The sequence below is a fragment of the Gigantopelta aegis genome, chromosome 4 (genome assembly GCF_016097555.1).
Source record: "Gigantopelta aegis isolate Gae_Host chromosome 4, Gae_host_genome, whole genome shotgun sequence".
Lineage (NCBI taxonomy): Eukaryota > Metazoa > Mollusca > Gastropoda > Neomphalida > Peltospiridae > Gigantopelta > Gigantopelta aegis.
In genome coordinates, this window is record NC_054702.1 from 30,993,779 (window position 1) to 31,019,750 (window position 25,972).

At 36.0% G+C, this 25,972-nt stretch overlaps 1 protein-coding gene across 2 annotated transcripts in view; it reads right to left on the minus strand.

The window, feature by feature from the left end:
• The window catches only part of LOC121370367 (unconventional myosin-VIIb-like), a 162,006-nt gene that overhangs the window by 73,591 nt on the left and 62,443 nt on the right, over positions 1–25,972 (minus strand). The window contains exons 13-19 of one of the 2 annotated variants that reach the window (XM_041495533.1): positions 24,703–24,820; positions 21,535–21,690; positions 18,987–19,098; positions 18,003–18,109; positions 16,553–16,710; positions 14,807–14,821; positions 6,494–6,749 (exon numbers count right to left, since the gene is read on the minus strand). In XM_041495533.1, the coding sequence (XP_041351467.1) occupies positions 6,494–6,749; positions 14,807–14,821; positions 16,553–16,710; positions 18,003–18,109; positions 18,987–19,098; positions 21,535–21,690; positions 24,703–24,820 (922 nt within the window). The remainder of the gene's footprint in view (positions 1–6,493; positions 6,750–14,806; positions 14,822–16,552; positions 16,711–18,002; positions 18,110–18,986; positions 19,099–21,534; positions 21,691–24,702; positions 24,821–25,972) is intronic. The other variant, XM_041495534.1, reaches the window with a different exon arrangement.

The following is a 25,972-nucleotide window of genomic DNA, read 5'->3' on the forward strand; positions in this document are numbered from 1 at the left end:
CACCTGAGTGCACTCTTTTGATAAGATATACCGTATTTTCCCATGTATTATGCGCACCGGTGTATAATGCGCACCCCCCACTTTGAACGTTTATTCCAAGAAAAAAAACATGAACCACAATATAATGCGCACCGTTTTTTTAAACCACAAAATCGACAGTGAATGCAAGATGTACCACTTTTCCCCCCGTCACCAAAATTAACGAAAAGCGAAAGAAGCGGTATATTCAAGAAACAAAACTTAAGTTAGGTATTTGAGTATATAGACCTACATGTCACATTAAACAAAGGCTAGTACTTGCGTACTTACATGTCACAGACTCACACGTGCATAAATCAAAACAAAGTTATATACCCCATACACTGTAAATGACTAATAAATATATGAAAACAAAAATATAGCATATTACATTTCGTTCTCGTGGCCAACGTGAATGCGCGAGATTTCTAAATTTATAATAGTGTGGTATATTTCTAGTTTGCCGGAAATGGCCGAATTAAATCTCATGGAAATTAAAAATATTTACGGTCCAGTTTTGTCATTTTTGTGCACTTTTTGACGAGGTATGGATACTTTTGTAGATTTATTTTGCATTTATTACAACCATCACAAGTGAAAACTGATTTTTAAGAGGGTTTTGGCGTTTCGTTGTAATGAACACTGTCAATAACCTGTAAAATATCGTAAACTACCGATCGGCGATTTTTCATGGGTGATCGCTGGACATTTTTAAAAGATATTTTTTCTATTGCTATGTATAGTGCGCACCCCCATTTTTAACCTGTATTTTCTGGTAAAAAAGTGCACATAATACACGGGAAAATACGGTAGTTAAAGTGAGTGATGTTAAACTACATTTATACTAATTTTGATGACGTCATATTACCGATGGAGGCAATGTTACAACTGTTATTTACTATATGTCAAATTAAAATGTTATTTTAGAAGTGTTATAGGATAAATTGAATTCGCTTGCTTAATATGTCAAATATCAACCTCATCTGGTTAATTAGTATTTGTCTCGGTCAACAATAACACACTCAGTTGATGTTTTCCATATTAAGAAACATTTGTGACAAATCCTCCATCTATATTTAAAGTGAAAACATATCCTGGTTATAATGTTCATACTAATGTACTAAAATCAGTAGTTTTGAGAAGACAAGGAATGGAAACTATTCACTGAAGAAAAAAACCCCAACATAATTCTGACATTAAAATGGTTAACCAGTTTCTATTCAGTTTACACATTATATACATCATATTATGTCATTGCATATGAAACACTGCTTGACCCTTTATTGAACATATGCATGAAAATCACCATCATCACTGGTTATCTTTAACCTTGATATTAAGTCGATTCTCTAGGGTTTTTTTTTTATGAGGCAGAGCAGCATGTAAATAGCAACTAGAAACTGGCACCTTGAAACACAAAGCACCAGCTAGCAGCATTTGTCGAGTGCCTGGCTTCACACTATAAATATAAATTAAATACAACAGCCTCGGAGCTGCAGGGTCCCCGAGAGAAATAGAACATCTATTTGTCCCATCTCGCAAAACAATGAGATTATCCGAAACACAGAAGCAGGAAGATTAAAAGACTGAACGAATGTCAAGCCAAGACAGAGCGAATCCCTAGCCTCACAAATTCCAATTACCAGTAGCTCTATCATACAGACTAAGTGCACACTACTTGAGGCTATTAAGACATTTTGTTCAATTTATTACATCTTACTGACAACATTTGTCCCAAATGAATCCTGTTGGTGGAATCAGACTTTTAACTAGTAAAATATATTAGATTATAAAGAAAAGTTTTGAAAAAATACTGAGAATGAGTAAAAATCTAAACAGACAAAAAAAGAGAGAAATATTCCCTTTCCCATGGGGACGATGGAATACGATTGCAGTGCAGACTATTCTTAGCAGTCTTCACTGATAAAACTCTAAATACCAAAGACAGAATTACGGGATACTGGCTATACCGCCGCCACCAATTTAGTCTCATCTACGTCAAATTGACACTGATCCATCTGATAAGTCTGTTTGATCAATTTACATGTAAATAACAGTTCATTGCAATGCTAGTCACTATTTATGGTGTAAGTTAGTGTTCACCAGAATAAAGATGAAATGTATTATTTAATGACACGCTCAACACATTTTAATTAGTTATATGGCATTTGACATAGTAGTAGAGGTGAATTAATACAGATCCGTGACCAATTTATGGAGACAAAGGTTTGAAGATATTTTTCATATTTTCAAAGCCTTCTGAATACAAGTAGCAGGGCTGACCCTCTTAAAAGTGTGGGCTAACTCCGCCAGGTGGTGAAATCCAAGATGGCCTCCAAAATTATTAAAATAATAATTAAAGTAATTTTGGTGGCCATCTTGGATTTTACGACCTGGCTGAGTTAGCCCACACTTTTAAGAGGGAACTGTATTAATTTGCCTCTGCTATAGAGTTGAGAACCACACAGATAATGGGAAAGGAAATCCATGTCACCATGGCATAGTCCTCATTTTAATACAGTAACTGTTATAAGACATCGGACATAGGGTTAAGGACCACACAGATAAAAGAGACAGGAAACCCGCTGCAACCATGCCATGGTCTATTCTTTTCAGTTAGCAGCAAGGGATCTCTTATATACATCATCCCACTGACAGGACAGTATACACATTACCCAAACTGTGGAGCACTGAATGAAATGAGAAATAGCCCAATAGGCCCACTGATGGGGATTGATCCTAGACTAACCATGCATCAGGCAAGTTTTTACCACTGGGCTGTGTGTCACTCCAGTGTTGGTATAAAGTGTTCCTTTTGAGAACACTATGAAGTTGCTCACCACCACAAATTACTCCATGCAATGCAATACAACTTAAGAACGGCACCGACGGCAATTGCTGTCACTGAGATAATATAAATTGCCGTAGGTAGGGAGCATCACAGATGGCACAAAATTGCAGTCAGTAAAACAACTCAACAATTACAAAGTGTATACACCTGGTGTACATTATCTTCCAATATTTAACATTTGCACATTTGAAATATGTCTCCATACAGCAAAATAACAGTTTATTTGCTGCAAAAGTAACTTTTAAAAAAGTTGCCATAGGCAGGCTCAAAACTGCTGTCAGTGGGCCATTTTACCTACGGCAATTTTTATTTAAATTGCTGTGGGAGATAAATTCTTAAGTTCAAGCCCTGCAATACAGGTGAGCACTGCCCCCATCACAAGTCTGAAGATTATACAAGTACATCCCCCCCCCCCCCCACTGGAAGCTGAATTAAATACACATGTATTACTGATCCATCCAGTTGCAGCCATCTTCCATTGCCTATAACGCTTTTTATATTCAGCTTGCTTGTCGTTACTATTTAGTCGGCATTTCCTCGGGGGGTTTTCCAATTCAACCAATCGGATATCAGCATTTCGACTGTCTTAATCATGAAGACACACCAAAAAGCTGTCTTAATAACAAGTCATGTGACCAAAATTACTTTGACACAATTGGCCAGACATCATCGCCAAGAGCTGTCAGAATGACGTCAAAACAACTGGTGTGAACACGCAATGACGCTTACCCCACCTATATCAAGTAATGAACCTATGAAATGCCATCTAAATCGGTTAGAGGGCTTAAGATGTTTCTTCTTATTTCTGAAGAAATGTCTTAATGCCTTTTAACCTTTACATAGAAAACTTAGTTTTAATTTGTTTTTTAAAGAATGGATTATCAAATTACAAAGATATATTGCTTGAGCTATTCATCATTTTTACAATGTATTTCAGAAGTGAATACATTCTATTAATGTACATGCACGATTTATCACAGAAAGTAGACCATTATGAAACTTAAGCATAACTTGCGTAGGCCAACAGATATTATTACCAACCAATCAACACTTGGTAAACATAGATATGCTATCAAGTGTCATTAGTTTTTAATGACTATGCCTAGTATATGGTTGCATAGTACCAAAGAAGAGAGTTCCGTGTCAAAGTTCGAGGTGCACTGTCAAATATTTACGGAGTAAAAGCAGCTGTGGGTGTGATTGGTAGTAATATGTGACATTGATTATTTGTGCAAATACTATTATCCATTAACAATAAATAAATACACTTTTATTTGTTATACAGTTGTTATGCAGTATATACCAGAGGTTGAAACTAATGCGGGGTACCCCCAAAAATGGAACTGCAATTTTCAGCAAAAATGACGGTTGCTATTAAAACATTAATTAAATCTCTTAAATGTTACATGACACCCCATTTTCTTGCAGGTAGATTAGATGTGAGGTGCCACACTTTTTATTGCTGTACTTCCTGGGTGTGTTGATACGCTGCTTATATCAGTTTTATTAGTGAACGTTAACATTATCGGCAATAGGAATTGATTTGGTCTATTAGAACCTATATGGACAGTTCCTTTAAACAAACATTCTGTTTTTTAAGTACTGGCGTAACTTCCTTTGTCAATCTCAGTAGCAGTGTATTCTGTTTTTTAAGTACTGGCGTAACTTCCTTTGTCAATCTCAGTAGCAGTGTATTCTGTTTTTAAGTACCAGCATAACTTCCTTTGTTAATCTCAGTAGCAATGTATTCTGTTTTTTAAGTACTGGCGTAACTTCCTTTGTTAATCTCAGTAGCAGTGTATTCTGTTTTTTAAGTACTGGCGTAACATCCTTTGTTAATCTCAGTAGCAGTGTATTCTGTTTTTTAAGTACTGGCGTAACTTCCTTTGTTAATCTCAGTAGCAGTGTATTCTGTTTTTTAAGTACTGGCGTAACTTCCTTGTTAATCTCAGTAGCAGTGTATTCTGTTTTTTAAGTACTGGCGTAACTTCCTTTGTTAATCTCAGTAGCAGTGTATTCTGTTTTTTAAGTACTGGCGTAACTTCCTTTGTTAATCTCAGTAGCAGTGTATTCTGTTTTTTAAGTACTGGCGTAACTTCCTTTGTCAATCTCAGTAGCAGTGTATTCTGTTTTTTAAGTACTGGCGTAACTTCCTTTGTCAATCTCAGTAGTAGTGTATTCTGTTTTTTAAGTACTGGCGTAACTTCCTTTATCAATCTCAGTAGCAGTGTATTCTGTTTTTTAAGTACTGGCGTAACTTCCTTTGTCAATCTCAGTAGCAGTGTATTCTGTTTTTTAAGTACTAACGTAACTTCCTTTCTTAATCTCAGTAGCAGTGTATTCTGTTTTTTAAGTACTGGCGTAACTTCCTTTGTCAATCTCAGTAGCAGTGTATTCTGTTTTTTAAGTACTGGCGTAACTTCCTTTATTAATCTCAGTAGCAGTGTATTCTGTTTTTTACTAATGTGAAAGTGAAGATAAATAAATATTTTATTGATTACAGGTAATCTTTCTGAAAATAAATCAAACAGACTGCATTATTACCAGTATCGTATGAAAACTTCAGTGTGCCATTAATTTAGAAAAATACATCAATACTATTATACTACAGTTTTTTATTGTTAATGCTACTGAAGGTAATAAAAAAAGTTGGGTTTTTTTGTGGGTTTTTTACAACCATGACTGCAACCTGGCATATGACGTTGAAGGAATGTGGAAAGTAGGTCAGTGTGATAAATGTATTCCAAGGATGTAATATCACATCATGTTTAAGATTTCAAGATATATTCATGCCAAAATAAAATGGCAGACAGTGCAAAAGTTTAAAGTTTCCTTTGTTTAATGACATTACTGGAGCTCATTTCTTAATTAACTGCCAGCTACTGGATGTCAAACACTTCATAGATTTTTCCATTAGCAGCAAGGGATCTTTTACATGTATTTTCTTATGGTCAGATCAGCACATACCATGACCTTTGATATACCAGTTGTAAGGGGAAAGAACCCTCAACAAAGTCCACTAAGGGGCTCCATCCTATGACCCAAGCATCTCAGGTAAGACACTGTACCGACTGAGCTAGATTCCATAAAAAAACAATTTTTAAATTCTATGAATGTAGTGCTTGTGTCAGACTACCAACTGTCATGACAGAGTTGGCAAACTCACCAATCGTTTTTGTTTATCCCATCATGACCATGTAAATAATGGCTTAAATTTAATGAACGAACGAAAAAGGGCTCGACCTGTGTGAGTGACACACAAACAAAACTACTGTTCTTGCAAATTTCAGAAGCCTGACAGTGCATTGTATAAAAATGACTGGGTAACCAGAAGACATTAAGTCATCGGACATAAGGCTGGTATGTACTGTGTTCACAGCCCGGTACTGGCTCCCACCCTGAACATGTTTTAATGACTCAGTGGCTAAGCGTAACACCACTACATCCTCTTCTTTATCAGTAACCACTCACAACTAACAACTAACCCACACTCCTGGACAGACAAACCAGAAAGCTGATGTGTGTGCCCAGGGCAGCGTGCTTACACCGTAACTGGATATAAGCATGAAAAAATAAGCTGAAATGAATTAATGAATATGGAGACAACACATATTGTACACCTACCTGGGCTTGTGTAAAGAGTTCGTCAAGGGCAGAGAACTCATCCCGAATCTCCTCCACAGCTGCTTTCTTCTCGTTGGGACTGAAGACGTTAGTGGAGACTTTCTCACTGAACGAGTTCTTCATTTCCTGACGCTCCACTTGTAGGAAGTCAAACATGGAGTCAAGGTCAAGGTTGTTTGGTGCTATGTTGGGTTTGTGGTGCGTCCACATCGACTCAATGAGAAGAGTCAGAGATTCCAGCTCTGCCTGAGATTCTCTGAAAACATAAAACACATAAAGTTGACTAAAATAGTAGATTCCAGCTCTGTCTGAGATTCCCTGAAAACATAAAACACATAAAGTTGACTAAAATAGTAGATTCCAGTTTGGCTTGAGATTCTCTAAAAACACATAGAACATAAAGTTGACTAAAATTGTAGATTCCAGCTCTGCCTGAGATTCTCTGAAAATACATAGAACATAAAATTGTCTAAAATTGTAGATTCCTAAATGTAATTAGGTGTATTATCAGAAAAGCTTCCACCAAGGTGGACAATGTGAATAAAACAACATCTTGTAAAACAAGTTACAACTGCTACATAATATTAATTGTAAAAAAGAAAATAACCTATTCAAAAATTAATTCTTTAATTACTTTAATACATACTTAATATGATTATATTTGTTTTATCTAATGGTAATGATGATGATGATGATGATGATACCAGAGTGAGTGTAGTTACAGATTCTAACATCATCACTTATTAATATATGAGAAAACTTAAAATTAAAAAAATTAATATACAAACATCTATACCAGCTGTCAACTGCATTTACTGTTAAAACAATATATACAGATACAAGAGTTGATCATTTACTGTTAACACAATATATATAGATATACGAGTTTATCATTTACTGTTAACACAATATAATATTATATAGATACAAGAGTTTATCATTTACTGTTAACACAATATACTGTATACAGATACGAGAGTTTATCATTTACTGTTAACACAATATATATATATACAGATATACAAGTTTATAATTTACTGTTAACACAATATAGACATACGAGTTTATCATTTACTGTTAACACAATATAATATTATATAGATACAAGAGTTTATCATTTACTGTTAACACAATATACCGTATACAGATACGAGAGTTTATCATTTACTGTTAACACAATATATATATATATACAGATATACAAGTTTATAATTTACTGTTAACACAATATAGACATACGAGTTTATCATTTACTGTTAACACAATATAATATTATATAGATACAAGAGTTTATCATTTACTGTTAACACAATATACCGTATACAGATACGAGAGTTTATCATTTACTGTTAACACAATATACCGTATACAGATACGAGAGTTTATCATTTACTGTTAACACAATATACCATATACAGATACGAGAGTTTATCATTTACTGTTAACACAATATATCGTATATATATTCGAGAGTTTATCATTTACTCCTGTGTGATTGTGTATGTTGATTATAGTAGCGAAGTTTCTGGACTATAGATTTTCTCTTGATTTAGCCCTTAATAATATTAACCAAGGGTATTAGGACTACTTAATCAATAGCTACTTGTCAGAATACTTTCTGGAGGACCGTGACCTCTTTAGGCTTTCCTTGTAATCTCAGGCCATGCGTATACTGAACAACATTAGGAATGCATCACCACATGATGTTTCAAATATCTCGGCAATATCCCAAAATATTGAATACAAGTGACTCAGGTTTCATCTAAGAAATGACTACATCAAAAAGTGAATTCTGTTTCGTTTAACAACATCACTAGAGCACACTGATTTATTAATCATCGGCTATTGGATCTTTTGTATGAACCATTTCAGACAGGATAGAACATTCCATGGCTTTTGATACACCAGTCTTGGTGCACTGGCTGGAACGAGAAATAGCCCAATGGGACCACTGACTGAGATCAATCCTAGACTGACCACGCATCAAGTGAGTGCTTCACCACTGGGCTGCGTCCCGCCCAGGCTACATCAAATTAACTTAGGTTATTATTGATAAGATCACAGTGGTAAATATGGATAGAGTCAAAGATGGCAGCTAGATCATGGTTAGTCATCATCAGCACAGATGGCCACTATCGGCATCTTAGATATATATATATATATATATATATATATATATATATATATATATATATATATATATATATATATATATATACATACATACATACATACATACATACATTATACATACATACATTACATACATACATACATACATACATACATACATACATACATTATATACATACATACATTACATACATACATACATACATACATACATACATACATACATACATACATACATACATACATACATACATACATACATACATACATACATAGATATATACATACATACATACATACATATATATATACATACACACACACACATACAGGAAACACTGAGATACCTAGTACACAAAACAAGTTAAAATTTGTTTTGTTTAACAACACCACTAGAGAACATTAATTTATTAATCATCGGCTATTGAATGTTAACCATTTGGTAATTTTTAAATATAACCTTAGAGAAGAAACTACATTTTTCCATTAGTAGCAAGGGATCATTTTATATGCACCATCCCACAGACAGTACAGCACATGCCAAAGCATTTGTTTTACCAACCATAGTGCACTGGCTGGCGTGAGAAATAGCCCAAAGGACTTAGCGAAGCCCATTAAATGAGCACTTCACCACTGGACCACTTCTCACCCTCATATATTCACAGGAAACACAGAGATATCTAGTACACTAAGCAGATGGTCAAATTAAGCTTGCAAACCAATCATTCAATTTTCCCTATCATTCCAAATATGGTCACTGGAGGCTAGACCTGATGACTATGATGACCTATACTGTAGGTACGTTACCACAGCAATGTCCTGCAGTACTAGTATCTACAATGTATGGTCCAGCACCATCGATCATTCTGCAATATGTGGTCTAGCACTTGCTGCAGAGTGCGGGGAAAGAATGAATAGATGGATGAATGAATGAATGGATGGATGGATGGATGGATGGATGGATGGATGGATGAATGAATGAATGAATGAATGAATGAATGAATGAATGAATGAATGAATGAATGAATGAATGACTTCCCTACATGAAAAAGATATTGGCTAAAAGGACATAAAAATTCTTGAAATGTGTGGTCTAATATCATCCTGCTGCAGTAAGCAGAAATGTTTATCTTAAAAAGTGTTACCTAGCTCTATCCAATACAATATACAGAAATGTTTATCTTAAAAAGTGTTGCCTAGCTCTATCCAATACAATATACAGAAATGTTTATCTTAAAAAGTGTTACCTAGCTCTATCCAATACAATATACAGAAATGTTTATCTTAAAAAGTGTTACCTAGCTCTATCCATACAATATACAGAAATGTTTATCTTAAAAAGTGTTACCTAGCTCTATCCAATACAATATACAGAAATGTTTATCTTAAAAAGTGTTACCTAGCTCTATCCAATACAATATACAGAAATGTTTATCTTAAAAAGTGTTACCTAGCTCTATCCAATACAATATACAGAAATGTTTATCTTAAAAAGTGTTGCCTAGCTCTATCCAATACAATATACAGAAATGTTTATCTTAAAAAGTGTTGCCTAGCTCTATCCAATACAATATACAGAAATGTTTATCTTAAAAAGTGTTACCTAGCTCTATCCAATACAATATACAGAAATGTTTATCTTAAAAAGTGTTACCTAGCTCTATCCAATACAATATACAGAAATGTTTATCTTAAAAAGTGTTGCCTAGCTCTATCCAATACAATATACAGAAATGTTTATCTTAAAAAGTGTTACCTAGCTCTATCCAATACAATATACAGAAATGTTTATCTTAAAAAGTGTTACCTAGCTCTATCCAATACAATATACAGAAATGTTTATCTTAAAAAGTGTTACCTAGCTCTATCAATACAATATACAGAAATGTTTATCTTAAAAAGTGTTACCTAGCTCTATCCAATACAATATACAGAAATGTTTATCTTAAAAAGTGTTACCTAGCTCTATCCAATACAATATACAGAAATGTTTATCTTAAAAAGTGTTACCTAGCTCTATCCAATACAATATACAGAAATGTTTATCTTACAAAATGTTGTCTAGTATTACTATTATTCTGCTACAATGTGTGGAAATATTTATTCTACAATGTGTGGTCTAATACTATTCTACTGCAATGTGTGGAAATTCTCATCCTACAATGTACGGTCTAGATTGTCCTGGGTCCCATTCCATGAAGCGATCTTAGCCCTATGATCAACTTAAGTGCATAGGATAGCTATGTGCTTAAGGTAATCTCAGGGCTAAGATCGTTTTGTGGAATGGGACCCAGGACATTATGTGGAAATACTTATCTTACAATGCGTGGTCTAATATTACTATCCTGCTGCAATGTGTGGAAATGCTTGTTTTAAATGTGTGGTCTAGCACTATCCTGTGCAATGTGTGGAAATGCTTATCTTACATTACATATGTTAGCATCATTCTGCTACAATGTGTGGGAATGCTTATCTTACATTACATATGTTAGCATCATTCTGCTACAATGTGTGGGAATGCTTATCTTACATTACATATGTTAGCATCATTCTGCTACAATGTGTGGGAATGCTTATCTTACATTACATATGTTAGCATCATTCTGCTACAATGTGTGGAAATGCTTATCTTACATTACATATGTTAGCATCATTCTGCTACAATGTGTGGGAATGCTTATCTTACATTACATATGTTAGCATCATTCTGCTACAATGTGTGGGAATGCTTATCTTACATTACATATGTTAGCATCATTCTGCTACAATGTGTGGGAATGCTTATCTTACATTACATATGTTAGCATCATTCTGCTACAATGTGTGGAAATGCTTATCTTACATTACATATGTTAGCATCATTCTGCTACAATGTGTGGGAATGCTTATCTTACATTACATATGTTAGCATCATTCTGCTACAATGTGTGGGAATGCTTATCTTACATTACATATGTTAGCATCATTCTGCTACAATGTGTGGGAATGCTTATCTTACATTACATATGTTAGCATCATTCTGCTACAATGTGTGGGAATGCTAATTATAAAATTAATATGTGTGTACATGCAGTTGAATGCAGATCAGATGTCAGATGACTATTATTTTATGAACACTGTAACTTGTATATTACTCAAGAATTATATTGTTTGATGATGTGTTTCTTTTGTTTTGCTGTTGTTGTTTTTATTTTGTGTACTAAGGATATAGATGATTTGTATTTTCTGTATTATAATATATATGCTTTTCCTGATTACAAAAGGATAAAAATAAATTAAATGCTGTTAATAAATAATATCAGGGTTTCTGCCAGATGGTAAAACAGGTATTGCGCCATACCCAATTTTTTTGGCAATTTTTTTTTTAAAGTTAACCTTTTGCACCAAATGAATTACTCTTACCATTACTATATGATTTTCTTAATCGTAACAATAAACTTAACCCATTTTCTTCTTGGGGGAGGCCAGATGTTGACTGGCTATGGCTGCATTCAATTCAACAGTGCCATACCCAAACATTTCTTTCTGACAGAAACACTGATAATAGATACTTCTTAATCAAATGTGACTGGGATGAAAAGATGCAGTAAATTGTAAGCCAAACAAATATTACCATGACAATGCTCTAAAGTAGACATACTTAAGCACAATATAACACAAACAATATATTGCCACACACAATTGACAACAATCACAACAGACAGCATTTGTGACTAACAATCTTGGAAGTTGAGTGAACAAATAGTTGAACCAATATGTCAATTTAAAACAAGAATCTTTGCTGGTAAACAAACTGGGTTTTTTAAACTTGTGTTCTTGCAAATCAAGATTACTTGGAAATCCGTCAATTTGCAAATCAATAATTGTTGCTTATATATAAAATTTTAATTCATTTGTTAATGACATGTTCCAGGTCAAGGTGGTAAAATTTTTTATGCTTTCACTCTAATTTAAATTATTTATATCATTCTCGAGGTATTTCTGGCTAATTGTTGTTTGATAAAGTATTACATGACTCAGTCTTAACTGTATATTTGAACTTGTGATCTCATTTTAACCAAGACTTCTGCAAAGAATACTGGGAGATTGACCATTCTCAAATGAATAATTCCAGTTTATGAGTGATATAAATCAATAAAGAATTTTAAGTCATGTTGGTAACCCTTACATAGCATAAAGGCATATGGAGAGCCATTAATTTATTATTTTGTGATTTTGTGGACATGCCTGCACACTGTGCACCATTGGTAGTATGACATCAGGAAAAGGCTCAGTCAATGCTATAGATTTTCGAAGCTATCATAGCACAACCATATCATAAACATATGTCACAGTAACATCGTACCCTACAATGGTTTTATTATAATAGCTCTAAGATAGCTTTGAAAATATGAGCCCAGGACATTATTCCAGCATAGACACAAAAAGGTTAAATATACTGACATGTTCCTGGTTCTGGATCATTAAGTCAGTAAGATTTTCTCACTTTAACTCTCAATATATGACATGTATGCTCAATTATTTATATCGTTATTAAAAGGTAAATATTATTTCTGGCCGATTGTTTTTGGATCGATTAATATATGACTCAGTCTTTACTGTATATTTTCTCCATATCACCAATGACGCCTATGGTCGTGTGGTGGTAAACCATCAGACTTAAGACATCAGACTTGAAACTGGAAGGTACTGGTTTCGAATCCCAGTACTGGCTCCCACCCACAGTAAGCTTTAATGGGTCAGTGGAGAGGTGTAAGACCACTACACTGACTTCTCCCACTGACCATTAACCCCTGGCGTGGACATCTCAAACTATTGCCATTCTAACATATAATTATTTCTAGAGTGATAGAGGAAACCCATTGTCATCACAAAGGCTATTCCTAAACCAAAAAAAAACAGCAACAGATCTGTTGCATCTTTACATAGAAAAGGATAGTATATATATCAAAGTCTTTGATGTACTAGTCATGAAGTACTGGTTGAAACAGAAAAGGAGCTCAGTCTTTCTAGGGTTTTTGATTCTACAAGTCATCTCAGCTCAGGTGACCGCTAAGCCACATCCTGTTCTTATTATAAAATTTACGATACTGCATGAATCCTATTATGGTATGTAGCTCCCTGGTAAAGCCATCACCTGATGTGTGATCACTCGAGGATTACTCCCTGTTGGTTAATTCTCATTCCAACTAGTGCTCCACAACTGCTTTAACAATGCTTCACAACATTTAACACTTTGTTTAATCAACAACTATTATACAGTTAAAGTTTGTTTTGTTTAACGACACGACTAAAGCACATTGATCTATTAATCATCGACTATTGGATGTCAAACATTTGGTAATTTTGACATATAATCTTAGAGACCGAAACCTGCTACATTATTCCATTTGGAGCAAGGGATCTTTTATATGCACTATCTCACAAACAGGATAGCACATACCACAGCCTTTGATTTACTAGTTGTGCTGCACTGGCTGGAATGAGAAATAGCCCAATGTGTCCACAGACGGGGATCAATCCTAGACTGGCTGCACATCAATCAAGTGCTTTACCTCGGGGCTATGTCCTGCCCCTATTAAGAGTGAACAGTTTTGATCATTCTGAAACACTGTCTTTTTATCCAAGAAAAGAGACTTGCTGCCGCCACAGGTTATAGAGGTAGAGTGTACCATAAACAGTCCATTCATCGTAATAATTAATCCAATTATATTATATTCTGATGAAAGAAGGAAATGCTTTATTTAACGACAAACTCAACACATTTTATTTATCGTTATATGACATAAGACGTAAGGTTAAGGACCACACAGATATTGAGAGAGGAAACCTGCAGTCACCACTTCATGGGCTACACTTTTCGATTAGCAGCAAGGGATCTTTTATATGCACCATCCCACAGACAGGATAGTACATAACACAGCCTTTGTTACACCAGTTGTGGAGCACTGGCTGGAACAAGAAATAGCCCAATGGGTCCATCGATGAGGATCGATCCTGGACCGACCGTGCATCAAGCAAATGCTTTACCACTGAGCCACATTTACCCATATTCTGATGATGTTACACGTATAATTTCAAACTCTGAAATCTTTTCACTATACATGTACATATAAGTAATAAACAGAAAAAAAGTTTTTTTTTAAAGTCAACCCAAATAACTAAATTAACATATCTTACCGTATATGAATATTCCTGGGGGTGCGAGTACAGAAAAAGAAATGGAAGTTATATGAAACTATTCATAACATTTTGTAGTATAAATGATATACAAATGTACATTGAGGAGTCATTCACAAGTATTAACAAACACAGTACTAGCTAATACCTGTACATGGATACTAGTTCAAATTAAATCACAGGCTAAATTACTGGCTAAATGAAAGAACACTTTATGACAACAAGTCCTGTTAATGTTACATATGTCACCAATATCAGGCATGATCTTATTTCAACCCTTTCTTGTCCTGGACGAAGGAACCAGCTGAGGCCGATACCTGCACCCAGGATAGGCGTGCGCTACAACAGCTTGCTCTGAATGTGCACGTTAAACTCTCTGACCTGACCTGACCAGAAGTTAGGTGCACTTTGAACTCTGACCTATTTGGTATACTGCTACCTATAGTGTTTCCAGGGCTGAATTTTTCTACAAATAACATTTAGTATTTGGCTAATAAAATTTTATTTAAATTAGCTACATTTCAATATATTTTCTGGAAATACTCCAAACATCTCTGGACTTTAGATCTCATTAATTTGGGCACAAGGGTGACTTTGGTCTTTTCTGAGTGCAGGAAAGTTGTTTTAGTTCAGTACTGTCATTAACAGCTGCTGTAGCGTGGTTGATATTCAGAAATGTTTTTCAAGTTATTTTAATGTAATTAAACTTAACATTTCAGTGGTCTTGAGGTCAGCATGTCTGTACGCAATTTGTGAATGATTATTTTGGGCATATGTATTTTGGGCACAATGTTCATTGCTTTGACTATGATGCAATCTAAAGACCTGTATCTGAAAATTGGCTAAAAATAAAATTTTGTTTTGTTTAACGACACCACTAAAGCACATTGATTTATTAATCATTGGCTATTGGATGTTAGACATATGGTCATTTTGATACAGTCATAGAGATGAAACCCGCTACGTTTTTCCATTAGTAGCAAGGGACAGGACAGCACATACCACGGCCTTTGATATACCAGTCGCGGTACACTGGCTAGAGCGAGAAATAGCCCAATAGGCCCACCGACGGAGATCGATCCTAGACCGACCGCACATCAAGCAAGCATTTTCCCACTGGGCTACGTCCCTCCCTTGCTAAAAATAAAATACTTTCTCGCTGTTGGTAGTATCGCAATATACATTACATTTCCAGTGTGGGCTGTGTTTCTACAGACAGACTTACTTGATGGACTCCTCATTTCCAGTGTGGGCTGTGTTTCTACAGACAGACTTACTTGATGGACTCCTCATTTCCAGTGTGGGCTGTGTTTCTACAGACAGACTTACTTGATGGACTCCTCATTTCCAGTGTGGGCTGTGTTTCTACAGACAGACTTACTTGATGGACTCCTCATTTCCAGTGTGGGCTGTGTTTCTACAGACAGACTTACTTGATGGACTCCTCATTTCCAGTGTGGGCTGTGTTTCTACAGACAGACTTACTTGATGGACTCCTCATTTCCAGTGTGGGCTGTGTTTCTACAGACAGACTTACTTGATGGACTCCTCATTTCCAGTGTGGGCTGTGTTTCTACAGACAGACTTACTTGATGGACTCCTCATTTCCAGTGTGGGCTGTGTTTCTACAGACAGACTTACTTGATGGACTCCTCATTTCCAGTGTGGGCTGTGTTTCTACAGACAGACTTACTTGATGGGACTCCTCATTTCCAGTGTGGGCTGTGTTTCTACAGACAGACTTACTTGATGGACTGCTCAATGGCCTGTTCATCAGCCTCCTGTTTCTGAACCGCGCGTGTCTGCTCTTCCTCCTCCTCCCGTCTCCTTCGCTCCTCCTCTGCCCGCTTCTTCTCCCTCACAGACACAGCCAGACGGCGGGCGGCCATACCTCGCACGTACGACTGGAAGTGAACATGCAATATTCTTAGTATTATACTTTTAAAAAGAATGTCCTAAGTTTCATACTACTGTAAAAGCACTGGCCGAACGGAGCAACACTGGCTGTCAAGCTTTGGGGTTCCAAAGAAGACTTGACTGACAGAGACAGCGTTTGTTTTATCACCACAACCGGACTCCAAATCTAAAGCATGATCAACTATAGCTTGAATGCAGAAGAAGAAGAATAGCACTGTAAGATATAACATTGTTCAGTTTTTTAAACTAATGCTACAGCTGTCCAAAATGTTTGCAATGTGGTTTAAGGTATCAAGCATTAATTAAAGAGGAACGCTACCACTGTAAGATAACTTTGTTCATTTTCTAATGCCATAGCTGTTTAAAATGTTTTCAATATGGTGTATGGTAGCAAGCATTTAAAACTAAAGAGGAATGATACAACTGTAAGATATCACTTTGTTTATGTTTTAAACTAATGCCATATAATAGATGTCTAAAATAGTTGCAACTCTGTATGATAGCAAGTGTTAATGAAAGAGATGGTTATACCTCGAACTTACGACTGGAAGCAAACGTGAAATATTCTTAGCATTATACTTTTAAAGAGAATGTCCTAGGTTTCATACCACTGTAAGATACAACTTTATTGAGTTTTTAAACTAATGCCATAGCTGTTTAAAACGTTTGCAACATGGTGTATGGTAGTGAGCAGTGAGCGATGGCTAAAGACACAGTGAATATTTAAAGTTTATATGACTTTACCCACAGTAGGGCAACTGCCATGCAATCTGACTTTAATATTTTCACAAGATAAAACCAATATGCTGGGTGGTTGCTATCAAATCAAATCAACAGACAACAATAGTAACATATGTGGTTAAAACTGCTTCCCACAACACTTCAATCAACATATTATACTTGTAGTTCAAATCCTCCTGATGACCATCTAATTCTAACTGATTGTGTAATCAAAACTTGATCGGTTGGTCATTTCATTTCATTTCAACTTATTTTCGTGCTTATATCCAATTAAGGTTCAAGCACGCTGTCCTGGGCACACACCTCAGCTATCTGGGCTGTCTGTCCAGGACAGTGGGTGAGTTGTTAGTTGGTTAGTGGTTAGTGAGACAGAATAGGGTGTAGTGGCCTTACACCTACCCATTTAGCCCTTAAGAACTCGCTCTGGGTTGAAGCCTATACCTACCAGCCTGTAGTCCGATGGCTTAACCACTGCGGCCAGTATTATAACCAATGATCAATGATGAAATTCCAACTGATGCCCAACACTAGTACATACCTGTATGACTACGGCAGCCTTGCGACATCTCAAGAACACCAGTCTGTGTCTAAAACACCTGAAGTTCGACTGTAACACCATCGCTGCCCATCGTTTGTTTTGGTAATCTGCAACAACAGTACATTATTCGATTAAACAGCTATTCCGAAGGCAAAGTAGAGATGGATATAACATAGAGAACTCAGATAACTGCAATCCCCGATGAAGGCAGTAACAATAAATATGTGGCAAGGGAGACAACTTAGTTTCAGATATTTACAACATGTACAGTGAAGTTTAGGTTAGAAATGTATCTCATTATGTTTTAAGTTACAGAAAGAATACTATTTTCTTTTAATACCAGTATTTATGAAGTTTAAGAGACATCTTATTTCTTGCCTCTGATTATCTCCCAGAGAAAAATAACACAGTTCACTTCCGGGTTAGAGTTCATTCATCACGGTTCACTATAGTTCCTAATTTTGACATATGTTGTGGTTCACATATTCACATCTAGGAATTGGGGAAGAATTAAAACAATGTGTATGTTTAATGATAAGCATCCTGGCTGTATTTTGCCCATGTTAATTTGTAATATTGTGCACTGACTTTTTGGGACACGGGTGTATAGCGGAAGAGACAGCCGGACCAGTACTACATATCCAGATGCGGTCATATAGCAAAAAACTGAGATGGAAATGTTCTCTATTTTGGAAAGAAAATAAATGCTTACATAATATATGTTCGCAATGGTGTATGTTGTTAGTGCCAACAAGAACCCGTTCTATTGGCAATCTTCATTTGAAGTTGGACAATTTAGCATGGCTTTCAATGGCAGATGACATCTGTGTAGTGAGACCTAAATCATGTGAACTCATTTAGAATGTATCCACATGAATAAAACAAATCCAATCAGCAAAGAAAAAGAGTGTTGACTTCCTTTCTCTTGGATCATTTAGAGTGAGTATGGGTTTGTTGTCTTTAAACTATGATTAAACAACTTGCCTTTTCTACAGAAAAATCCTCTCCATATTTTCTGTATGAGAATGGCTTTTTGGGTAAGTAACTGCCAAAGTTTTTCTTCAAGGCACTCAAACACTGTATTTTTCATAAAAACCTAGAAAATTAAAAATAACCTGAAGTAATCACAAATAGAAGCCATTTAATATTGTGAAATAGAAAATACAATATGAGTGATCGTTAGATGCCAATTACCTTAAAATAAGCCATTTCAAAATTAGTAAAATACATTTTTAAATAAGTAGAACAATATTATTTAATGGACCAAAGGGTAGCGTTTTCTAACCAAAACGTATACAGTGAAACCCCTCAACACCGGACCCCCTCCAAACCGGAATCCCCTCAAAACCGGACGTTTTCCGCGGTCCCGTGATTTACACATCTTTTAACACTATATTTTACCCCTCTAAACCGGAAACCCCTCTAAACTGAACACCGGACAAACAATTCGGTCCCAATGTGTCAACTTAGTGTAAATCCTACCCCTGAAAACCGGACGATCAAACCGATATCAATCAATATGGTGCCCACCTGTCTGTGAACACCGATGGCTAGTGCAATATGCGCATGCTCGAGATCGCTGTTATCAGTGTAATCACCACTGCATACAGTACAGGTATCGCTCAGCAGGCAAGATTAGCAACTTGACAATAAACAATTAAAAGGACTGATCGCAAGCTTTGGTATGGAGTTAACTACTGTAAACACATTGATTGTGTTGTAATTATGGTTAACATTAGCGGAGTTTGGGTTTGGGTTAGATGTCTTTATTAAGTTACGAGTGTGTTTTAAGGTCTTAAATGTGATCCTTCACAAACATGTCTCATGATTTGCTTCAAAGATTGACACAAATAACAGGGAATTTAATTTGCTGCCTTCCTATTGTGTGAATGTGTTTGGGGTTTTTTTAAAAACGTTTAGCGAAATAAAGAGTAAGCAAAAGTATATGTTGGCTTTGCGTAGTCGAATAGATGTTAGTAGTGTTTCATTTTCATGTCGATTTTCAACATGACGGAACGTCCAGCTAAACGTCGCCGTGTTGAACTCTCGCTCGATGATAAACTCAAAATAATTAAGTTTCGAAAGTGTACCTAAACCAACGTTAAGATCTTTGAGTGAAAGGTTTAGTATTGGCAAATCTACAGTTGGAGATATCATCAAAAAACAAGAGGTTTATAAGGCAGAGTTTGAAAAGAATATTAGCGGGCAACCATTGTTAAACACAGATGTGAAAGACAACAGACATCGATGGATACGTTTCTCAACGTAGGCTGATGTATCGATTGATTGACAATTTGTGGACTTTTTAATGTATTTTTTATTCAATATTACTCCCATGTATGTTTTTTTTTTTCTAAATGCTCATAAATGCACCATTTTTCAACATATTCTTGTTGTTCTTGTTTTAAAACACTTTCCCTATTTTATGGAGAACGGAAGGTATTTCCGTCCAGGCAGACCCCTGAAAACCGGACACCTCTAAAAACCGGACATTTTACTTGGTCCCATGGATGTCCGGTATTGAGGGGTTTCACTGTATATGATGCTTGCAATGTTAACTTTATATATCACACAGCAATCGATTTCGGTACCAGTATTTCAAATTTGATTGGCTGGTATGGCTTTAGTGTCAGGGTCATCACCATGGAGAAGCCAATCAGATGTCTAATTCAATCCCCCACTGTGTTCTCCTAAATAGGTAAGAATGTAATTTAGCAAGTTTTTGTCATCTTACAGCCACTGTCTTCCATGTTAATTGTTTGTTATTTATTAAGAAGAACTGTTGTCATGAATAAAATGTTGCTAACCTTTGAATAAAACTTAAACATTAGCTTATTAATTTTATTTCATTTCAATTTATTTTTGTGCTTATAGCCAATTAAGGTTCAAGCATGCTGTCCTGGGCACACACCTCAGCTATCTTGGCTGTCTGTCAAGGACAGAGAGTTAGTGGTCAGTGGTTAATGAGAGAAGTTGATGTAGTGGTCTTACACATACTCACCGAGTCATTAAAAATCGCTCTGGGTGGGAGCCGGTACTGGGCTGTGCACCCTGTACCTACCAGCCTTATGTCCGATGCCTTAACCACAACGCCAGTAATAGTTACAAAGAACAAAGAAACTAGAAAGGGAAGTAACTCTGCACTGTACTTGCTTTGACTTGATAACAGAACTTGTATTCCATTGGTCAAATGGGTTACGTGATCAACTCATTCAGCTGGAACACTGCTATATTTTACACACAGAGATGAGAGTGGGCTAAAACAAAATCCACAAATTTTAATATTGAGATTGGTCCCAGGGTTAGAGTTGCACAATGGTTAAAAATTAAAACCCACATAAAGCATTAGCCGAAACCATTTTTAGTTTTGGACGAAGAATATGGCAAATTTCCGACAAATAGTGAAAACCTCTGAAACACTGTACAGAAAATAAAAAATCTGTAATTTCAAACAAATCCAGGAAACTTTCATCTCTGTTCAAGGCCTTCAGTGAGGCGTGACAGACACACACTTGCAGTTGTATTGACTTACTTTGGTTTTTCCAACCTGCCATTCTGTAGTCGGCAGACTGAGATTGTTGAAGATAGTCTTCACAGCAGAGCGGTGGTCTTCTTCAGCAATGCGGCCAGGCAGCAGAATACCATACTTCTCAAGAAACTGTTTAAATGGAACATGGACTGGATAGCCCTGGAAATAATTCAAATGGCAATTACCGTAAATTATTAAATTAATGCATGGGTCTACAAGAAAGAAAGAAATGCTTATTTAAAGAAGCACTCAACACATTTTATTTATGGTTATATGATGTCGGACATATGGTTAAGGACCACACAGATACTGAGAGAGGAAACCTGCTGTCGCCACTTCATAGGCTACTCTTTTTTGATTAGCAGCAAGGAATCTTTTATATGTACCATCCCACAGACAGGACAATACATACCACGGCCTTTGATATACTAGTCGTGGTGCACTGGCTGGACGGTTATAAAGTGTCGGACATATGGTTAAGGACCACACAGATAATGTGAGGAAACCCCACTGCCACCACACCATGGACTACTAAATTTCATTAACAGCAAGGAATCTTTTATATGTACCATCCCACAGACAGGATAGTGCAATGTGATGCACTGGCTGAAACAAGAAATAGCCCAAAAGTTGTATAACCTGAAAAGGGGGTATACAAAAACAGGTTGCATAGCCTACATTGGTTTGCACAACTATTTTTTATTACTATTACAAACAAAATAATAAAAGATACATTGCTAGGACTGATCATTCAGTAAATTTTAGACTTACAATACTTAAATCAATTAAGCCAAATTTATAAAACTACATAACCAATGTACAAAGAAAACAACCATCCCTGCAATTTATGGAGACCTGTAATGTCATAAGAAATACCAGGGCACAATATTTCATACAAACTGAAATTCTGGTTGCGAGTCACTTACACAAACTTAATTTTATGCAAACCATCATGTACGGTTTACATGGTCAATCAAAATGTTTTAAAATTAATATTTGTAAACTACATATATTGAACTCCAAATCAAGACTGAATGTTATGAAAAGACAATTATGTATCACATTTACACTTGTGCTGGAGAATTTTGAAATTCAAATGTAAAAAACCCAGATCCAAAGTTGTTTTTATAAAAAAAATTAAAATGAATGAATGTTTGTTTAACTACACCCCAGCACAAAAATATTTACCGGCTAAAAATGTTTGAAGATAAATAGGTATGTGTGAAGAACATGAAATACACATTTTTTAGAGGTTAAGATGGTCTCCTAAAATCATTAACAAGTTAGTTAATTTTGTCACAAATTATGTAGAGAAATGTAACGTTCAATTAGCCAAAAAGGCAAAATGGCTGCAGATGTTTTACAATGGGAATATGCTTTTCAAATCAACTTGGGTAAATTAATATTGAAATATACAGTGGAACTCCTCTAAACCTGGGACCCTTGGGACTGAGTAAAAGGTCTGATTTTAAGAAGTATCTGGTTTAGTGAGGTTCTTTTCTGCACACATATTTAAAAAGGTGCCATGAAAAATGTCCAGTTTTAATAGAATTCCGGTTTACCGAGGGTCCAGTTTTGACAGGTTTCACTCTATTTGCAAAATTCAACTTCAATTCACATTTGGTTATTAATTTGGCAAACAAGAACTAAAACCCCGATTTTTTTAATACACTGTCCAAAAAAAAGATGAACAGAAATTATTAAATTAAATAACGATTAAAAACTATTCATTATTTCATCATTTATTTTGAGTGGAATACATCACATTTTGAATCATCAAATCCACACAGATTGACAAGTGGACATCACATCACATCCTGATTGCAATAATAGCAACAGGACTCTCCAGTCACTTAGTGAGTCACAGGATAATCGTAAAAACTGTATTAAACAGGCTTGCACCAGGAAGATCAATTAAAGCTGAATTACATGTAATTGAAATACATGTAACTGTATCACGTGTAACCCATAAACATCACTAAGTGGAAATCTTTATTACACAGCCATCTGTATCAGGGGGGGGGGGGGTGGGATGTAACCCAGTGGTAAAGCGCTCACTTGATGGACAGTCGGTTTGGGATCGATTCCCATCAGTGGGCCCATTGGGTTATTTCGCATTCCAGCCAGTGCACCACGACTGGTATATTAAAGGCTGTGGTGTGTGCTATCCTGTCTGTGCATAAAAAAGATCTCTTGTTGCATTAGAAAAAAATGTAGCAGGTTTCCTCTGATGACTATGTGTCAGAATTACCAAATGTTTGAAATCCAATAGCTGATGACTAATTAATCAAGGTGCTCCAGTGGTGTCGTTAAACAAAACAAACTTCTTCTGTATCAAGAGTCTACCTGACAATTCCACTATTTGTCTAACCTGGATTAAGCAGCCATCTGTTTTAAAACACCACTGCATAATACTCCAACAGGTTGATGGTTAAGACGTATATGATGGTATTAATGTCCCATATGTGGCTTCATTCACAAAATATATAAAGTTTTAAATGAATGTAACTTTTTTAATGCTAAAATTAGTATAATGGCGGTCTTTACAAATTGTAGGAATGATTCCCTCGATAATGCATCGGTTAAACAATTTTATTTGGCATAACAGATTTACCATTCATGTAAAACTGACTGAATTATCAGTCCGAGCAATACTTCTTATACTTTGCATATTAAATAATAATAAAAAAACTTTTACATAAACCAACTTTTAATTTCAGAATGTGTAATAGTTCACCACATACTGTAAAGAATTTAGTTCTAGCCAATTTTCAGATATATGGATTATTAACTTAAGGGACATTGTCATTATGCGATTAGTTGCACTGATTTGTCACACGCAATCGAATCATACAGTGAAAACACCTAAATCAGAAAGATGTTAGTCTTATACACATACAGTTAAGAGTCTATACGACAAAACACATGCTTCAAGTCAGTGTAACTAATCACATAATGAGAACGCCCCTTTAGAAATTATTCAATAGTGGCTAATTTAAATACATTTTCCCGCATATTAGCCAATTACTAAATGTTGTATAAAAATTAGCAACTGGTTAATTTGGCAATGGACAGGGTGAGCCCTGCACACAACCAATTTAATTTAAAACTGTGTAACCGAAATGCGAATGGAACGATGGTTTACATGAAATATTGTCATGCAGAACGTACCTCTTTCTTAATCCGGATAATGTCCAGCATGCCCGAGTATCTGAGCTGGGTGAGCACTTCCTTCTCTTCATAACAATCGGGAACCTTTTTCGCATTCGGCTTCAAACAGCGCACATACCTGTAAACAAGAGCACAGTTTTGTACGGTAAACAATTTTCATGTAACAACACCCCAGCACCTTGTTTACTGAGAAATTCTGGGCAGTTTTCATCTCCGAGTCAGACCTTGCCATCACTCACCTTCCCATCACTCCTTTGAGACTATAGCTCAAGGAGAAGAAAGAAATGTTTTATTTAATGACGCACCCATCACATTTTATTTACGGTTATATGGCGTCAGACATATGGTTAAGGACCACACAGATATTGAAGGAGGAAACCCGCTGTCGCCGTTTCATGGGCTACTCTTTTCGATTAGCAGCAAGGGATCTTTTATATGCACCATCCCACAGACAGGGTAGTACATACCACGGCCTTTGATAAACCAGTCATGGTGCACTGACTGGAATGAGAAATAGCCCAATGAGCCTACCAATGGTGATCGATCCTAGACTGACTGTGCATCGAGCGAGCGCTTTAGCACTGGGCTACGTCCTGCCCCAGCTTAAGGAGAATAATTATTTAGCTCCCCTTAACATTCTGTCCCAGACCAGACAACGGGCTATCCAGAGACCAGGCCTATGACAGACATGCCCGAAATCTTAGTGGTATAGGGGCATGTTAAAAGTACTCTCACTCACACTCACACTCACACTCACACTCACTCTCACTCTCACTCTCACTCTCACTCTCACTCTCACTCTCACTCTCACTCTCACTCTCACTCTCACTCTCACTCTCACTCTCACTCTCTCTCTCTCTCTCTCTCTCTCACTCTCACTCTCACTCTCACTCTCTCTCTCTCTCTCTCTCTCTCTCTCTCTCTCTCTCTCTCTCTCTCTCTCTCTCTCTCTCTCTCTCTCTCTCTCTCTCTCTCTCTCTCTCTCTCTCTCTCTCTCTCTCTCTCTCAACATGCAAATTTATATGATATCTATGTGCTATTTTAAATGACTTTCAATAATATAAGTTAGGGGTGCAATTAACCACTCACCTCAATGTTTTTATCATGGCAAGGTGTGTTTACATGTAACATGATTACTGTGACATTTTGAGCTAAATGTATTACACGATTATCGTGTACTTATTTTAGATACACATGTGTCATTCTTAAATGCAGACAAAATATGATGTGTGGACATGGTTAAACATCTATATTTATCATGAATTAGTAA